Below are 19115 nucleotides of genomic sequence, written 5' to 3' on the forward strand. Positions count from 1 at the left end.
CTTACTTCAATTGCGATGTATACACTATCGCAAACTCGAAAAAGGTAGAAAGTTGTTCTATAAGACTATAACTATGAAATCCAAAATCACAGCCATGATATATAATATTCTTTTTGTAATGGTAAGAAAGAATAACATTAAAATCATACACTCTCGCTCGAGGTGAAATAAACTTATACTTCCTCCGTTCCAGATTAGATGTTACACTTTCTATTTTAAAAAGTTTCAAATTAGGGGTGCATTCTATTCAACTTATTAGCCCTGAACTTATTGGACCTTATCTGAACTGAACTTATTGAACCTGAACTGAACTTATTGGACCTGATTGGACCTGATTCAACTTATTGGACCTGATTGAACCTGATTGGAACTTATTGGACCTTATTGGAACTTATTGACCTTATCGAAACTTATTAGACCTTATTGGCCCTGATTGAAACTTATTAGACCTTATTGGACCTGATTGAAACTTATTAAACCTTATTCGACCTGATTGAAACTTATTTGACCTTATTAGACAAAAACATTGACCATGAATAACATAAATATTATCACTAACGTAAGTATTACCCCTCAAAATTTTTTATGGAGTAATAATTATTATAATTCGTCCTTTAAAAAGTAATGATTACTAATTATCTCTTATGATAATTAATTTAACAAAAAAAATTACTATTTATATATTTGCCTATACATAACTTTCATCACTAATATATCTAATAGTCTTGTTTTAAATTTACCATGGAACCAAGAACTGATTTAAATTTGACTGACAAGACGAGAACAAAAAATATGGAGATAACTCGGGCGAAAACTGCAGATGAAATATGGTTGGATGTTGGTGAAGAAAACGTATTGATTGAAGAGGATGATGTAGAAGATGAAGAAAGATACTCCATGAGGAAAAGATACTCCAGTGATGATAATGAAGCAATCAATTGATAACATTTATATCTTTCATTGTTATTAGTAACGAAAACATGTTATCTCTAGTTATTTAAAGACGAATTGCAGAATATTGTAATTATAATTATATTATTATTGTTAACCTAATTATTTGACCATGATTATAATATTATTTAATAGCAATATGAATAATCAAATAATAGCAATAATACAAGTATAATACTATACATTGTGGTACTTTAATAAAAAATTATATAATAACATAATCAGCTAATAGTAATATGAATAATAAAATAATAGACATAATACAAATAAATAAAAAATAATAAACATAATACAAATAAATAATAAAATAATAGACACTAATACAAGTATAATACTATATAATCATTGTGATACTTTAATTAAAATTCTAATAATAACATAATCCGCTAATAGTGATATGAAATTATGAATAACAAAATAATGGACAATAATACAAATGTTTATTAAACATTGACTATTTGGACCTTATTGGACCTTATTAGACCTGATTGGAACTTATTGGACCTTATTGCACCTGATTGAAACTTATTGCACCTGATTGGAACTTATTGCACCTGTTTGGAACTTATTGGACCTTACTAGACCTTATTGGAACTTATTGCACTTATTAGACCTTATTGCAACTTATCTGAACTTATTGGACCTGAAACTTAATTTTTTAAGTTGAACAGAACGCACTCTAGATGTTATACTTTCATTTTGGGTAATAATTTATCTCTATCTCTCTCTCTCTCTCTCTCTCCTATCACATGGTAACCTTTTGTTTTATTTCTCTATCTCTCTCCTCTCCAAAAATTATCTAAGAATCCGTGATTTTAAAAGTGTAACATCTAATTTGTGTTTTAAGACTTGAATCGATTACTTGGGCTTTCTCAGTCAAAAACTCCATCCATTGTTCGTTTCACTCACACACTCCAATTGAAATCTGAAATTTCGTATTTTCTCTCTCCTCTTCCTCTTCCTCGTGCTCGTGCTCGAATTGCAGAAGCTCGTTCCAGGTTCTTCTTTTGTTCCTTAGCTTAATCTACTTGTTCAGACGATTTTTGTTATTGTTGCGAATTTGGGTGTCAAATTGCGATTTTTAGGTCTACTTCATGTGATTATTCATGCCATTGTTTTTATGCGGTTGTTATTGTTTGTTTCATGAAATCAATTTATTTTTCTTTATCTCAGATACTTGGTTATTTCATGTTTTTATGATTCGAATTTCTGGGTATAACTTGTTAATTCATGTTTGTTTGTTTCATGGAACTAAAATGATAACAAAATTTATGATACAATTTGTAGATGGGCATATTTTCATGCCATTGTTCACTTGTTCTTGATTATTTCATCAGATTAATTTTTCAAGTGTGTTTTTTTTCTAAAAAAAATTATTTGCAATGAACTTGAGGTAAGCTATGTGTTTAGCTACTGTTATTGCTTAGCTACTAAGATGAAACCTTTTTCTAATTCGTGAATTGTTTAGCTACTGTTATTTGCACTTTGACTTTTGGGGTGAACCAAATGCATCTATTGTTATTCGCTAACTGTTTAGCTACTGTGAAATGTTATTTGCACTTGGACTTTTGGGATGAACGAAATGATATGGTGTTGTTTATTGTGATGAAATAGTTACTGTAATGTCCATGTGTAGTAGATTTGTTTAGGAGATGAATTAGGCAAACTAGTATAGTACATTGCATTAGATCGTTCTAACTCATGTGTAGTACATTGCGTTTATATAGGAGATGAAGTTAAGGAAGAGATTCAATTTTTTTGTTTTTTTTTTATTAGGAAATTAAGTCAACCCAAAGGCTAACCCCTACAAGACTACTAGCCTGTAGGAAATACCAACATATTGGCTGATAAGGCATGCATAGCATGCTAAGGAAATACCACAGCATAATGCTCGGAGTAAGGATCGAACCCTGACCTCAGGGGGCAAGGGGGAGCGCTCTACCCACTTGAGCTAACTCCTATCCTTAAGGAAGAGAATCATATAAACTTGTGAATTATATTATATGAATTGATATTTTGAACTTTTCATGAAATAAAGTGGTATTGGAAACAAATTTGATCATAACCAAATTGTTTAAATGATATTTTGTGATACATATTAATTAAGCATTCAAGAGCATTCGAACAAGTAAGTAAGAACAAAGAAAGAGAACATAAGAGTTTGTATCAAACCGGTTCAAACAAGTTGAACAACCACCACTTTCCACAACCAAATTACCACCAATCAAAGACTATGCTATAACAATAAGCTTCTAGCTTGAGTTTACTTTGTGATTCAATCACTAAATCAACGTTTAAGTGAAAGAAATTAGCAAAGATTTGATAAAGGTCTAAACTGACCCGGTAGAACACTTAGCACACAGCTGAGTATTTTGAGCATAAAACTCTCAATTTTCATTCAAATGATCTAATTCCAAAAGGAGTACAAAGATAACTTATATGGCTACAACATGTCCAAAAATCAGCTTATTTGGACGACTTTAGCTATGCCAACTAGGCTAATAAAATAGAAGAAACAAAAATTACAACCATTACAGCACACTTCTAATAATTAGCTTAGCTACCCTATTGGACGAGTGAAAACAGAAGAACTACCAATTGGACATTAAAATACATATCTTAAAGTAAATATCCTCAAAAGCTCAAGCCAATTGGAGAAGGAATGATCATTGCCCAAAACAGAAGAAAATGATGCTGTTGGACGTGAGATGCTGGGCAGATTGCTTTCCTTGCAATGAAGTCTCTTCTTCTCATTTGCTATGGCTTCTTTAGCCCATGTGAACTTCACATGGTCTTCTACACTTCCTTAAGTCTTCAATAAGCTTGAGGTGGCATCCAAAAGGCAGCAAAAACATCTCCTAAAGCTTGCTTAGAAACCGGATTACAAGAAGCTAAACTAGCTTAGCTCTTAAACATGATTAGCTTAGCTTAAACATGTAATTAGGCTACTTAATCACTTACTAAACTTGATTACCAATACATAATGATGATTAAGGTGTCATTAGTATTAGTTAATCTTGCTTAAGTAGAGATTAACAAAAGATTAACCTAATTAAGATGCTTAAGTAGAGTTTTAGGACAAACCGAGCTAGTTAAGCTTGTTATCACCTTGATTAGGACAATTTAAGCCCTTAAAGACCTTAATAATCCTCAATATTAACCAAACCCAGAAATTAAACAAACTTATGATTAATTTCAAGATCAGGTCAAATGCATATGCTTCATTTTGAACTTTAGGTTGTAAAACAGGTTCAATGAGTACAATCATAGGTCCAAAAAAATTCTAATCTAAAAAACAGGTTGATTCTCTTTCTTTAAAAACCAAAAAGTCGCAAAGGGAATTAGGGAGTATACCATTCTCTTTGCGGGTCAGAACCAAACATATAGGGAATTTTAGGGTCATTCCTTTCCTTTCTCCTTGTAACTCTTTTTGGATTCCTTTCCTAATCCTTTACCCTTGCACAAACCAAACTCCTCTTTAGCTAGCATTATAAAAAGAATGAGCAACTTTATTAATAACCCCCCTCATTTCAAATCGATTTCCTAAGCTTGAAGATGAGATTAAATTCGCTGAAGGAAGTTTTCATTTTTTTAGTTTATTAATCTTCTTCCGTTTGAATATCTATTTTGAAGTTACGACTTTGCATTTTTGGTACTACTACTGTACTATGATGTTAGTGTGTATATAATTCGCATTTTCAGGAATAAGGTGACCCTCTGATTGGATATTTTTGCAAGTTATTTTCTTAGTTATGTAGCGCAGTTTTTGCAATAATTAGAAAATCTGACTGCGAATGTTTTGCGCATAATTTGAATGTAGATTTATGCGGTTTTGAGATTGGGTTTGGATTATGGTGACTGATTAAGTTATTGTATATGGAAGTTAAAGTCATTAAATTTTGCCTGAAATTGTCTCTCCTTTTGTTGATTTACTTGCTTTAGGCTTGAAATGATAACGTGGGTACTGAGTAGTTCTTATTTCTTTGTTGAATTAATTTTGTTTGTGGCTTTTGCCTTTGTGAAATCTCATCTGGAGTTCAAGTTTGTGAACTGGATCTATTGCTTAATTTTGTGTTTTTCTTTGGTTTTTTTTTTTTTTTGCTGCTTAAGTGCAATTGGACTTGTAGAATTTTTACTATGATCCTTGACAGTGACAGACTTGCTTGATAGCTGCAGACATGAAGTTAAAAAGGAAGGGTCAATGGTTTGGCTGGGTGAGACTGACCCTCGACCCCCCACCCAACAACATTTCCACTTGACCCGACCCTTTTTAATCTGGCCCGACATGGCCCGTTGAACAAGTCTAGTAACAGGTCAATCATCTTTTGAAATGATAGTCACAGACAAACAGTCTTTTTAGCTACCCTCTACCTTGACCTCGGCAATCAGCATGGAAACCTTGGCAATCTGGTCTCTAGTGCTTCGACAAGTGTGAAGTTTGATGATTTGCCTTTTAAACTAGATGGACAATGAGGCTTAATTGGTATATGCAAATAAGTATGATAATCTGTTAAATTGTACTGATGATTATTTATGCCTTCTACATTGCAAGTTACTCTGTGCTCATAGATAAAGAAGAGGCGATTGTGTTATTGAGGTCATTGAGGTTGGAAATTCAGTTAGATCTCATACATTAGATCACTCAGTTAAGGCTCTTTGAGGCTTAAGTTAAATTCCCTTTTATTGAGGGGAATATGCTCCCGTTTTGTGTTACTCAGGTGAGTTGTCTGCAACCATTGTTGGAAATGTTTTGTTCTTTGGTTGTTAGGTAGAGTTATGAGCCGGACTAACTTGTGACTCGGCTTAGATGGCTTAACACAAAATTTTAACGAGCTGACATAGGTTTTGACTAGAAAATTTGAATTTTGGAATGAGCTGACATAGCTTTTTTAAGTATATTATTTTACGTTAAATAATCTGACGAGAAAATTTGATTTTGGGAATATCAATCTATATGACAAATATATATACTCTAATAAACAGCCCTAAAAACTGAAGATTGACTGTTGGCTTCCATCTGCTGTCCCCCCCCCCCCCTCTCTTGATAGCAGAGACTCTGAAGTCTGAGGCCTTGCTGCAGTAAATTGAAGCTGCTGATGCAGCAGTGACCAGTTGTGTCTTCCTATGCCCATCAAAATGTGAGAATTTGTTAGATTTGTCTCGGTGTGTATTTACAAAGTTCATTGGAGAAATGAACAAGCAAGTGTAACCATTAGAAGGAAAAGGAAGTAGTAGTTTTTTGTTGCTACTGAGTCTTTGCCTCGAGTAAAGAGCATATACTTCTATCTGAGAGGAACTCTATGAACCATGTGGAATATAAAATCTTCCTTTGAGATGAAGGCATTTGTTAATGGTCAAAGATGTACATTGGAAACCATGAGTAAACAAGTTTAACCATTAATAAGAAGTGGTTTTTTGCTACTGATTCTTTGCCTCGAGGAAAGATCATATTTGCTCCTATATATAATACCTGGATGCTCTTATATAGCATTACCCTGAGAACTAGTTGGACCATAAAATCTCTCTTGGAGATGAAGACCTTTGATGTATGTCTGGAGATTTGAAAAGTAGACATTTTTAATCAATTTAATGCCACGAGTAAAAATTACTTGTACTTGTGCTTTTTTCGAATTTGAATTAAATAATCTGGGAGTAAAAAAACAGCTTAACAAAGAAAATAAAACTCACATGCAAAGGAATTATTCGAGCTCTTGCTCCAGGCGAGTCATGAGCCTGGAATTGGCTGTGTTGGATTCAAGCCTAATCTGAACTATGGTTAGCTTAGAGTTTGGGATATCTTTAGTATGCTGCTAGAGGAAGTCTGAGCATTTATTATAATACGATGAAAATTTATTGCTTTTATTATACCTCATTACATTGTTTAATGACTTTGTGGTACTGTCTTCTTAAATATCTTCTCAGATAACAGGATATTGATCAAGATCAGCTCTGTTTGCAATTACCAGGAGGCAACTTTTGTTATTGAGAAGAATTTATCTTGCTTTCCTTAATTCTCTTTTGAAATATGCATCTCATTAGGCATTTAAGAAACATACATGTAAAGCGTATCTTTCAAGAAAAATATGTCCTTTCTCAAGTTCGCTGTCTCCAAACCGACATAGCTCAGAAGACCAAGCCTAAGAAGTACAAGTATCCCTCCGTCTATGAGCCATATGGGACGAGACCACCACCCTCAGAAAAAGTCTCTCTGCTGGCCGAACAAATTGTAACCCTAACTGCAGAAGAACGGGCTCAAATTGGTCCAGCACTAAGAGAGATACTCAAACATCCCGAGTTAGAGAAGATTTCAACAGAAGGGTTAGACTTGGGTGCCCCAGCTGGTGGAGCTGCCGCTCAGGCTGAGGAGAAGAAGGAAGAAAGAACGGCATTTGATGTGAAGTTGGAGAAGTTTGACACTGCTTCCAAGATCAAGGTGATCAAAGAAGTTAGAGCTTTGACCAACCTGGGCTTGAAGGAAGCTAAGGATCTAGTGGAGAAAGCACCAGTAATACTTAAACAAGGGGTGACAAAAGAAGAGGCAGCTGGTATTATTGAGAAGATAAAGGCTGCTGGAGGAGCTGCAGTTATAGAGTGAAATTAAATGAAGAAAGAAAGTGGACTCTGATTTATGGATAGTTTTCGAGTTTCTACTGTTTCTCTGCTCCTAAAAGTGTTTCTTGCTAGGATCCAACTATCAGGGTATTTTCACATGTTACTCCCAAATCCAATGGGTGCAATGAGATTCTTTATGAATTGTTTGCCCAAAATAAAATGTCAAAGCATTTGTGACTGTGTCGGAATCTTGAGGATCCGACACGGGTATTTGGGTGTAAATGAAGAGTGCGAGTAATATAGTATTTTTCTAGGGCAACAATTAATTGAGTTTTGTAGTCTGGAAGTGCTTGTAATTTTGGTACAAGAGACAGTGAACTTTTGTCAAAATGAGAAGTGCCAGTTTTGTTTCTAAATCTCCTGAATGGAGAACTTTCTGCTAAAACTAATAACTAATTGAGTAGGTGAATGTCGAAGATTTCCAGTTATTTACAATGTAGTAAAGGAGGACATCAAGAAGAATTTATTTGAAGGGATAAGGAAAAAAAAATGGGGCGTTCCGAGAATCGAACTCGGGACCTCTTGCACCCAAAGCAAGAATCATACCACTAGACCAAACGCCCTCTTTGATTAAAATTATCCTCAAACGTTTAAGGACGTAATCTAAAACATAATTGTTATGTCCTAAAAATTTTGCTAAGCTGAATCTGCAGGATATACATCCGTCCTAGCTAGAAGTTATCAGGTAGCAGCTACAGCAAGCAGGAACGAAGGGAGTTGAATAAATTTGATTCAAAGAGCATTGGATACTGATCAAGATCAAGTCAAATAATGCTGTTGCGCCTACAAAATAGGGTTGACAAAGTCATTAAGCAGAAGTGGAGATACTCCTTGATATTAGGAGATCATGGCATCATATTAGGAGATTAGTTATGCAACGTAAACATGTAAAGCAACGTTATAATAAATGTATGGATATAAATAGGAGTGAATATTGGGAAAAGGCAGTTCATTAACATTGCTTACATTAGAACACTTCCATTTACTTTCACAAATATTTACAAGTGTATTTAGTATAAGCTACAAGCTGCTAGCTGCTAGCTATAAGTTGTAATCTTCCTACATAGTGGATTGGTGGACTCAATTCCACCCGCGTTTTTACCCTCTTCTTGGGGTTTTCCGCGTCACCATTTCTTGGTGTCCTGTCTTCTCTTTGCATCCTCTTTTAATTTCGTAGCTAGCATCCTTGTTATTGCATCTCCATTAGCTGTAGATCCTCAGCTAAGTTCTGCCTGATCAGAATTTGGCATAAACAGTTTGGCGCCCACCGTGGGGCTCTACAGCTAAACTCTCATCAAAATCCCAAAAGAAACACTTCAACCCAACTTTGAAATGGCTGACGATTCTGCTGAGGCAATGAAAGCGGCTTTGCTGAAGGCTCAGGAGGACCTTCACCGCACTCAATCTGAGGCCCAGCAGACCATTGACAGCCTCAGAAAGAGTTGGATCTGTCAAAAGTAACAAAACACCCAAACAGCGTATCCGGAACATAATTCCTAAAGCGCTTAATCTCGAAGATTCCGAGGCCAGCGAAGGTGAGGATGGAGCAGCTAGATCCGACGATGAAGCAGATGAAGCTGATCCCCAGCCAGGAAAATGGCGCTCCTAGAATCTCAGAACAGGAAAATACTTCGCATGCTGACGAAGCTACCTGGAGCACCTACCCCTGTGGCTGAAGAATCTCCTGATGGCTACGCCCAATCCCCCTTCGTGGAAGAAATCGCAAGAGCCAGGATTCCCAAAAAGATCAACGTGACCCAGCCTCACAAGCTGTATGATGGAGCTGCGGATCCCTATGACCATGTGGCTCAATATAAACAGAAGATGTGGACTCTGTCCATTCCTGAGCATCTGCTAGAAGCCACCATGTGCAAGTCCTTCGGGCCACCCTATCTGGACCTGCTTTACAATGGCTGATAAGTCTTAAGCCAGGTAGCATTCAAAATTTTGCTGCTTTAATTAACAAGTTTTATATGCAGTTTGCAAGCAGCAGAATCCTAGAGAAGCACACCGGCGACTTGTACCGCATCACCCAGAAAGCCAATGAAGCTGTGAGGCAGTACCTAGATCGATTCAACAAGGAAATGATCTCTGTCAAGAACCTGGATGTTCCCACAGCTATCGAAGCATTCAGGAGAGGACTAACCTATAAATCTAGACTGTATTATGAATTGACCAGGTACCCATGTGGCACATTCGAAGAGGTCAGGGCCAGAGCCATGGCTGAGATACGTGTCGAAGAGGACGAGGCGTCCAGGTACGTAAGCGAGCCTAGCTATGATCGGAAATCCCAGAACCAGAAGAAGACTGATTGGCGCCATCAACCATATCAGAAGCGCGAAAGTAATAACGTAGCCAGCAAGGCCACAGGTAAATCGTCTAACAATGATTACCCTTCCATTGCTTCCTACTGTTTTAACGTGGATGCAGGAGGCGTAGTAAACGCATTAGAAAAGCTGGGAACCACAGTTAGGTGGCCTCGCAAAAACGACAGACCAGACAGCGAGAAGGACACCACCAAGTGGTGTAGCTACCATGGCGACCATGGCCATCGAACAGAAGAATGCAATGCTCTCAAAAAGGAGGTGGCGTGGCTGCTCAAGAAGGGCTATCTCGAGCACTTGATGGGGAAAAAGGGGCAGCAAGAAGATAAAGCTGGCCCCAGCCAACAACAGCCTCGTCCGCCACCTGAGCCCCTGCACGTAGGGGTGAAAGTTCGGTGTGCGGTTTGGATTAGGGACTAATCCAATCCGATCCGAATAAAATTTGGATTTCAATTTTTCAATCCGAATCCAAACCAATTAGGGTTTGAATCCGATCCAATCCAATCCGAAATTTCATACACTAGATTGGATCCAATCCGAAAATCCGATTTTTTAAAAACTTTAATTTTTCGATGAAATAAGTTAAGCACAACAGCAGCCTAGTAGATTTAGGAAATGAGGAATTAAGTGCAGTTAGTGCTTTAGGGGAAGGATTGAAGTTCTATGTGTATTGGACTATGGAGTAGGTTTTTTTATAATAAAAAAGCAATTAAGCACTTAAGCCCAATCCAGATACATAATACAAGGCATATTACTATTCGGTTATATTGGATTTTTGGATCCAATTACCCTCAATCCAATCCGATCCGAAAATCCAATTTTTCAAAAATTCTCAATCCGAATCCAATCCGAACACAGTTCGAATCCGATCCGAAATACTAATTTGGATTGGATCGGATTGGATTTTGGATTTTATCCGAATAACTTTCACCCCTACCTGCACGATAAGCTAATCAATTCTATCTCTGGAGGTTCAGAAATATGTGGACTAACATACTCTGCAGCCAAGAGGTTTGCTCGAGAAGGTTCCAAAATTGCACCTAGCCCGCTGAGGAGTGCTGAAGAGAAAAAGCTCAGAAGCATGACCATCAGCTTCGACGAAGAAGATGGAGATGAAGAAGCTGATAATCATGACGGCCTCGTCGTGTCTCTCACCGTCAGCAATTGCCTCATGAAGCGAGTCCTGATAGACAATGGCAGCTCAGCTAATATCATTTTCAAAAGTGCTCTAGAAAGCATGGGGCTGCAGGAAGCTGATATCCTCAGGAAAGCAACCGTTCTGTTCGGGTTCAATGGCGAGCCAGCTACAACGCTCGGAGAAATCGTATTGCCCACTATGCAAAAGGAGTCAACCTCCAAACCAGGTTCAATGTGGTAGATTGTCCCTCAGCATACAACATCATAATGGGGACACCATGGATCCACAAAATGCGAGCTGTACCTTCCACCTATCACCAGACTATTAAATTCCCTACCAAGTGGGGAGTACAAGAAATCAGGGGCGATCGCAAGCTGGCTAGGGAATGCTATAGCATATCTCTAAAAGCAAAAAAGGAATCTATCTAGCAATTACAGCAAGGTCCAGCGCCAGCCAAGCCAACAGATCAAGATGTAGATGAAGTGGCGTTGGACCCAGCAAAGCCAGAGCAGACCGTGCAGATTGGGGCATCCCTACCAGCTGAGGAGAAGCAGCAGATCATTGAATTCTTAAAGAAAAATGTAAGCTGTTTTGCATGGAGCCATGAAGACATGGTAGGCATTGAGCCTGACATCATCACCCATAAGCTAAACGTCGATCCCAACTCAAAGCCCGTGAAGCAGAAAAGAAGGAAGTTTGCTCCAGAAAGAAAATGATAGTCAACGAGGAGGTGGACAAGCTACTCAAAGCTGGCAAAATCCGAGAAGTCAAATATCCCGATTGGCTAGCTAACGTGGTGGTTGTTGGAAAGAAAAATGGCAAATGGCGGGTGTGCATCGATTTTACAGATCTCAATAAGGCGTGCCCTAAAGATCCATTCCCGCTGCCACATATTGATGCATTAGTGGACGCTACAGCTGGCCATGAAAGGCTGACATTCCTAGATGCGTACTCAGGTTACAATCAGATACTAATGGATCCTGCAGACCAAGAAAAGACCGCCTTCATGACTGAAAGAGGCATCTATTGTTACAAGGTAATGCCCTTTGGGCTAAAAAATGCGGGTGCCACCTACCAGCGGCTAGTCAACAAGATGTTCGAGAAGCAGCTGGGGGACACGATGGAAGTCTATATAGATGACATGCTGGTCAAAACAAAGAAAGCAGAGGATCATGTGGACCACCTGCAAGAAACCTTTGAGGTCTTAAAGAAGTATGGGATGAAGCTCAACCTAGCAAGTGTTCCTTGGTGTCCCAGCAGGCAAGTTTTTGGGCTACATAGTCACCCAGCGAGGAATAGAAGCCAATCCCAGCCAAGTGCAAGCACTAATCAATCCAGTCACCCGCGAAACCTGAAAGAGGTCCAGAAGCTGACAGGAAGGGTAGCTGCACTGAACAGATTCATATCCAGATCATCCGACAAGTGCCACTTGTTTTACAACGTGCTAAAAAAGAATAAAGGATTCAACTGGACAGATGAGCATGAAGCTGCATTGCAGGATCTGAAGGCCTACTTGGCTCAACCTCCCCTATTATCAAAGCCATCCACAGGAGAGACTCTCCAGCTGTATCTAGCTGTTAGCAGCAAAGCGGTAAGTGCGGTACTAGCCAGGGAAGCTGAAAATCAACAACTCCCAGTTTATTACGTTAGCAAATCCTTGCTGGATGCTGAAACCAGGTACACATCACTTGAAAAGTTAGTGTTAGCTTTATATATGGCATCTCGTAAGTTGAGGCACTATTTTGAGTCTCACCCCATTCATGTTATGACTAATTACCCCATCAAAGCAGTATTACGAAAACCTGAGCATTCAGGGAGAATGGCCAAATGGGCCATATCCCTGAGTGCACATGACATTAGGTATCTACCCAGGACAGCTATAAAATCGCAAGCCCTAGCTGACTTTGTGGCAGACTTTAGCCCTGACTTAGCTGCTACCGCTGAAGAAGAAGCGCGCCACGTTAACAAAGTAGGTAAATCAGGCTCATGGCAGCTGTATGTAGATGGATCTTCAAACTTCAGAGGGGCTGGTCTAGGTATAGTGCTAAAGTCGCCACAAGGGGACATGATAGTACGCGCTATCTGCTGCGATTTTAAAGCTACCAACAATGAAGCTGAATATGAGGCCTTAATAGCAGGTATGACACTAGCACATGATTTAAAAGCTAACAGTTTGCGTGTCTTCAGTGATTCGTTGCTAATAGTAAGCCAGGTAAATGGAGAGTACGCAGCTAAAGATTCTAAAATGGCCTCTTACCTAGAGCTAGCCAAAGACAAAGCCAAGTTATTCGAAGAGTTCAGCATAAAGCAGATCCCAAGGGACCAGAATACCAAGGCAGACGCCCTAGCTAACCTCGGATCAGCACTCAGAAAATGCGATTTCAAATCAATACCTATAGCCCACCTAGCTGAGCCAGCTATCAGCAAAGAGGTAAACATGGTGCAAACAGATGACAACCAGGCAGGAAGTACTAGCTGGACCCAGCCGATCATCGATTTTCTGGAGAGGGGCATCCTGCCAGAAGATAAGCTGGAAGCTAGGAAGCTGCGAATGAAAGCCACAAGATATCATGTTATTTCTGGCACTCTATTCAAAAGAGCTTGCGCCAGCTACGATCTATTACAAAGGTGCTTAGACAAAGACCAATGGGAGCCCACCCTCAAGGAGTTCCATGAAGGTGAATGCGGTCTCATGCAGCTGGAAAAGCTTTCAAACAAAATCCTAGCATACGGGTATTATTGGCCAACCATGCGTGCTGATGCTAAGAAGTATGTGCAAAAATGCGAAAGCTGCCAAAAACAGCAGGCATGACACATCAGCCAGCTGAGATATTGCACCCCACCTTAACACCCTGGCCTTTCATGAGGTGGGGCATGGACATTGTGGGGAAATTGCCTGTAGCTCCAGGGCAAAAAGTTTTCATGTTAGCACTCACGGACTACTTCTCTAAATGGATCGAGGCTGGGGCATTCCAGCAGGTGAGAGATAAAGAAGTAATATCCTTTTTGCATACTAACATTATCTGCAGATTCGGGGTACCCAGCGAAATCATTTGTGATAACGGATCACAATTCATAAGTGACAAGACAAGGCAATTCTGTCACGAATGGAACATCAGCTTGATAACTTCCACACCTAGATATCCGCAAGCTAACGGACAAGCTGAGTCCAGCAATAAAGTAATTATCAATGGCATAAGAGGCGCCTAAAAGCTAAGAAGGGAAGATGGGTAGAAGAGCTACCTAAGGTGCTGTGGGCAAACAGAACAACACCAAGAGGCGCCACAGGAAGAACTCCTTTTTCACTTGTGTATGGATGCGAGGCGGTGCTACCTGCGGAAGTAGCTGTCCCTACAGCTAGATATGGATTGATGACTCCTGAAGCCAACGACAAAGAGCTTAGCTACGACCTAGATTCCATCGAAGAATTGGAGATAATGCATTATACGAATGGCTGCACAACAGCAAATAGTGGCTCGTAGCTTCAACAAGAATGTCAAAGCTAAAGTATTCAAGGTAGGAGATTGGGTTCTAAGGAAAGTTTTCCAGAATACCCAAGAGGCCAATGCAGGTAAGTTAGGGATCAGCTGGGAAGGCCCCTATCTAATCGATCAAGTAGTTGGAAAAGGAGCTTATCGTCTAACTACTAAAGATGGAAAAGCAATACCTAGAAGCTGGAACGCTTCCCACCTTAAGCTATATCATTTCTAACCTGGGGCACTACCAGGTTACTATCGGCCAAAGACGCCAGAATCTTTAAAGGCAACCACTGCTTTGCACAAAGCATTGGTCCACCAGGTAAACACATTAATTTGTCTAACAACTTAAGTATTTTATGCTCGTAGCAGCAAGCCATCTAAAGTCCACTTCATACGCAGGTAAACGCAAGGGGTTGCACACCCAGGTGGGTAGCTGGAATTTTGAGATCCAGCTACAAGGTCGTAGCACCAGCATCAAGCAGCTAAGGGTTAGTTCACCCAAACTTAGCTGAGTGGTCGTAGCACCAAGGAAACGGGCCCAACCTAAGTTGAACAACGCTTACCCCAGGTAAATATGTTGTTCTAATATCTAAGAACAAAGAGCATGCATGTAACTTAAGTACTCATCAAAGTATCAATAGCTAAGATCAAAAGGCAAAGACATAAGTTCAAACGATTAAATTGCTGAAAGAAAATATGTTCTTACAAAAACACATTGCCCCCATAGGCAATGGTAAAAGTATCCAAGCTAATTAAAACTAAATTGTTCCAAAAGAAAAGCTGATGAAAGTACTGAAGAATTAAGAGATCACGCTGGCGTCATCGCCAGCAACCTTGTCCTTGTCACCAAGAACAACACCTTCTGGTGGTTGAGAGAAGGAGGGGATTCAGCTGTAGACTTCTCCGATCATTTGTTTTGCCACCTGTAGCTAAAGCTTCCAGGGCGGTCATAGAATCCAGCTTGAGGAATCTGTCAATATAGAAATTGACACCCTTGTCATCTAGCTTCTTGAACTTAATCAGGAAAGCTAGCTTCGCAGTTTCGATAATTTTTGCTTCAGCTTGGATGTCCAAAGCCCTCTCCTCAGCTTCTCTTACAGCTGCAGCCAGGCGTGCATTTTCCCTCTCCGCCTCAGCTATCTTCTCATCTTTTTCCAGCCTCTCTTTCTCCATTAATTTTTGCTCAGCAGCTAACTTGCTCTCAGCATCCAGCCGAGACTTTTCTCCCTCTCCAGCTTAGCTTGGTGGCTCAAATTGTCCTTTTGCAGACGAGCCACCTTATCCTGTAGGGTAGCAACAGTCCGCAAGCTGTCCCTGGCAGCTATGCAACTCTGGGAAAGCTGGCGAAGCAATAAAAATCATAAGTATAAGCGGCATTAATCATTTTCTTTATCTAAAGTAGGTCAAAAGATGTTACTAACCTGCAGGGATAGCTGGACAGCATGGTTCAGGATGACCTCAGGGTCCTGTCCCTTTAACCTCTTTTGTGCAGCTGGGAATACGAGCTTGTCAGCTGCAGGCCAGATCCCACCTTCTAGACCTTCTTCAGCTAGAAAGTCAGCAGGAAAGCTCACAAGGACCTCATCCCTAGGAGAATCAGTCGTGATGTCAATGGTGGTTGGGATGGAGGATGAGCGTAGGTTCTTGCGAGGAACTCTTTCAATCTGAGACTGCCCAGAAGAAGCAGCTGATCTCTTCTATTCTTGAGCCTGTCCATTGCTCCTCGTCGGACAAGTTACTGGATCTGGCTGGAGCTGCATGAATGAGAAAACTTAGTTGGCCTAATATCTAAGATTGTGAGCAAAGTAAAACCTGCACCAAAAATCAAAATTACCTGTCGACATCGAGTTAGTGCGAGAAGATGCTCTGGAATCTAAGGGTAGAACCTCGGTAGGAGCTGCGAAGGTGCGTTCCTCAACAGGAAACTTGAGCAGTTCAGGTAATCTCTCAGCTTGTTCAGGGATCTGGGAGATAACGGGGCCAAGACCTGCAAGAAAAACAAGGTAAGAACCTAGTTAATTCATTTTTAGGAGCAAAACGCAAATTGAACAGATAAGTACCTTTATTAGACCAACCCCCAACTAGATGGTTCCCAGCTTCGCCCAGCGAATCCTTCACTACGAAGAAATACCTAGTCTTCCATAGAGAGTCAGAAGCGATTGTGCCTTCTATCAAGGGGGGGAGGGGAGCCTTGGCCCTAAAAGTTATGAAACCCTTGTTTGATTTCCTAACACTATAGGCGGTCAAAAGCTCGTTTAAAGAAAAGGGTTTGTGCCATGTTTTAGTTAATGTCTCTAAAGTCGAGCAAGTTTTCCAAAAAGCCGGCATCAGCTGGCCAGGGGATAGGTGTAAAACCTCCATAAAGGACCTAGTGAGGGGAGAAAACTCGTAATTATACCCTAGGTAGAAAGGGTGTTCATAATAGCAAATGTAGTCTTCCGGGCAGATTTCGGGTCTGCATGTAGGAGTAGGGAGTATGATCTGAGTACTTTCAGGGAAACCCCAAAACTTTGAGCATCTCTATATCTCGCTCAGTAACAGATGAAGCAACATCATCTATAGCTCTGCCCATCAGAAAAAGCGAAAGATCTAAAAGAAAATTCTTGAGGAAACAAACGAAAGAGAGAAGGTTTACCTGAGGAGAAAAGGAATTCGCAGAGAAATAAAGTAAAAGTTCAAGAAGGGCTGAGAGGTCTTTAAATACTGATAGCTCAACGGTAGCCTAAGCTAACGGATAAGTATTTAATGTTGCTTAAAATTTATCTTTCTATTGTTGATAAGTAATCAATTATCTGATAGTTTTATCTTCTCCCAAGAAAATTATCTTTTCAAATGGCTAGATGAGTTTATCTTTTAAAATTTTTATCTACAAACGTTTTTCCTCGAAGAAAAAGATAAAAATCTTCTAAGATAGCACAAATTTATTTTTGAGCTTTTTGCTAACAAGTATTTTGTTTTGGTTGGTAACTTGCGATTTTAACTCAGTTGCGCCTAGGTTGGCATCACAAGTTAGGGGCAATTGTTATGTCCTAAAAATTTTGCTAAGCTGAATCTGCAGGATATACATCCGTCCTAGCTAGAAGTTATCAGGTAGCAGCTACAGCAAGCAGGAACGAAGGGAGTTGAATAAATTTGATTCAAAGAGCATTGGATACTGATCAAGATCAAGTCAAATAATGCTGTTGCGCCTACAAAATAGGGTTGACAAAGTCATTAAGCAGAAGTGGAGATACTCCTTGATATTAGGAGATCATGGCATCATATTAGGAGATTAGTTATGCAACGTAAACATGTAAAGCAACGTATAATAAATGTATGGATATAAATAGGAGTGGAAGTATTGGGAAAAAGGCAGTTCATTAACATTGCTTACATTAGAACACTTCCATTTACTTTCACAAATATTTACAAGTGTATTTAGTATAAGCTACAAGCTGCTAGCTGCTAGCTATAAGTTGTAATCTTCCTACATAGTGGATTGGTGGACTCAATTCCACCCGCAGTTTTTACCCTCTTCTTGGGGTTTTCCGCGTCACCATTTCTTGGTGTCTCTGTCTTCTCTTTGCATCCTCTTTTAATTTCGTAGCTAGCATCCCTTGTTATTGCATCTCCATTAGCTGTAGATCCTCAGCTAAGTTCTGCCTGATCAGAATTTGGCATAAACAATAATTTTATAGCAAATTTGCGATAGTCGATCGCAAATACAGAGTACATATCTTGCTAGAAACCATATATAAGAGCCTATTGTTATGAGGAAATAAACAATAATGTAATGTACAATTCACTAAAAGAAATAAAATACACAAACTGATTTTTATATAGTTTGACACATTTTCTAATGCTTGTATAGTTTTGTTGTATGTAGGGGTGAAACCTATTCGGATAAAATCTAAAATCCAATCAAATTCAAATTAGTAATTCGGATCGGATTCAAATTATTTTTTTTAAAAAAAAAATTGTATTTTCGAATAGGATTGGATTTTGGGTAATTGGATCCAAAAATCCAATATAACCAAATAGTAATATGTCTTGTATTATGTATTTGGATTGGGCTTAAGTGCTAAACTTAAATTTTTTTAAAAGCCTAGTTTACGGCGCAGTAGGCACACTGGAATCTTCAAACCTTCTCCTAAAACCATAACAACACTTAATTCCTCATTTCCTAAATCCACTAGGCTGTTGTTGTGCTTAATTTATTTCATCAAAAAATAAGACTTTTAAAAAATCGAATTTTCGGATCGGATCCAATGTAGAGTATGAAAATTCGGATCGGATTGGATCGGATTCAAACTCTAATTGGTTTGGATTCAAATTGGAAAATTGAAATTCAAAATTTTGATCGGATCGAATTGGATTATGCCATAATCCAAACCATACACCGAACTTTCACCCCTAGTTGTATGAAATGGAGTTCGGGAAATGCAACCGCTTTGGAGAAGCCAAGAAAAGAATGATGAATGGTCATATAATAAATCGAAAGTTTCTTTTCTCCTTATTAAAAGGGTCACATAGAGAATTGAAGGTTTTTTTTCCATAATAAAACCGTGAGAACTTTTCTTCCCCCGATCAACTGTAAATTAGTAGGTGCACAAGTTCATATGATGAGTAAGG

General features: G+C 39.1%; 2 protein-coding genes and 1 non-coding gene across 3 annotated transcripts; 2 read left to right on the top strand and 1 right to left on the bottom strand.

Moving 5' to 3' along the window:
* The first annotated feature begins 1789 nt into the window (after positions 1-1789).
* On the top strand, positions 1790-7919 carry LOC104894281 (uncharacterized). Its single transcript, XM_010680472.4, has 2 exons — positions 1790-1949; positions 6874-7919. The coding sequence occupies exon 2, from the start codon at positions 6977-6979 to the stop codon at positions 7544-7546; it is 570 nt and encodes a 189-aa protein (XP_010678774.1). The 5' UTR covers positions 1790-1949; positions 6874-6976; the 3' UTR covers positions 7547-7919.
* A 135-nt stretch (positions 7920-8054) lies between these two features.
* Positions 8055-8126, bottom strand: TRNAP-UGG (transfer RNA proline (anticodon UGG)). The gene has a single exon. It is a non-coding gene; the product is annotated as a tRNA-Pro (tRNA).
* A 1410-nt stretch (positions 8127-9536) lies between these two features.
* Positions 9537-11265, top strand: LOC130591480 (uncharacterized). Its single transcript, XM_057394809.1, has 2 exons — positions 9537-10265; positions 11137-11265. Exons 1-2 carry the CDS (start codon positions 9537-9539, stop codon positions 11263-11265), a joined length of 858 nt encoding a protein of 285 aa, XP_057250792.1.
* The last annotated feature ends 7850 nt before the right edge of the window (positions 11266-19115 follow it).

Source organism: Beta vulgaris, chromosome 5 (genome assembly GCF_026745355.1).
Source record: "Beta vulgaris subsp. vulgaris cultivar EL10 chromosome 5, EL10.2, whole genome shotgun sequence".
In the NCBI taxonomy this organism is placed as follows: domain Eukaryota; kingdom Viridiplantae; phylum Streptophyta; class Magnoliopsida; order Caryophyllales; family Amaranthaceae; genus Beta; species Beta vulgaris.

Excerpts from the sequence above, each read along its gene's own strand:
- LOC104894281 (XM_010680472.4), top strand. The coding sequence starts at position 6,977 with ATGCATCTCATTAGGCATTTAAGAAACATACATGTAAAGCGTATCTTT.
- LOC130591480 (XM_057394809.1), top strand. The coding sequence starts at position 9,537 with ATGCAGTTTGCAAGCAGCAGAATCCTAGAGAAGCACACCGGCGACTTG. Across the intron at positions 10,266-11,136 it reads CGCCACCTGAGCCCCTGCAC|GAAGCTGATATCCTCAGGAA; the intron begins GTAGGGGTGAAA and ends ATGGGGCTGCAG.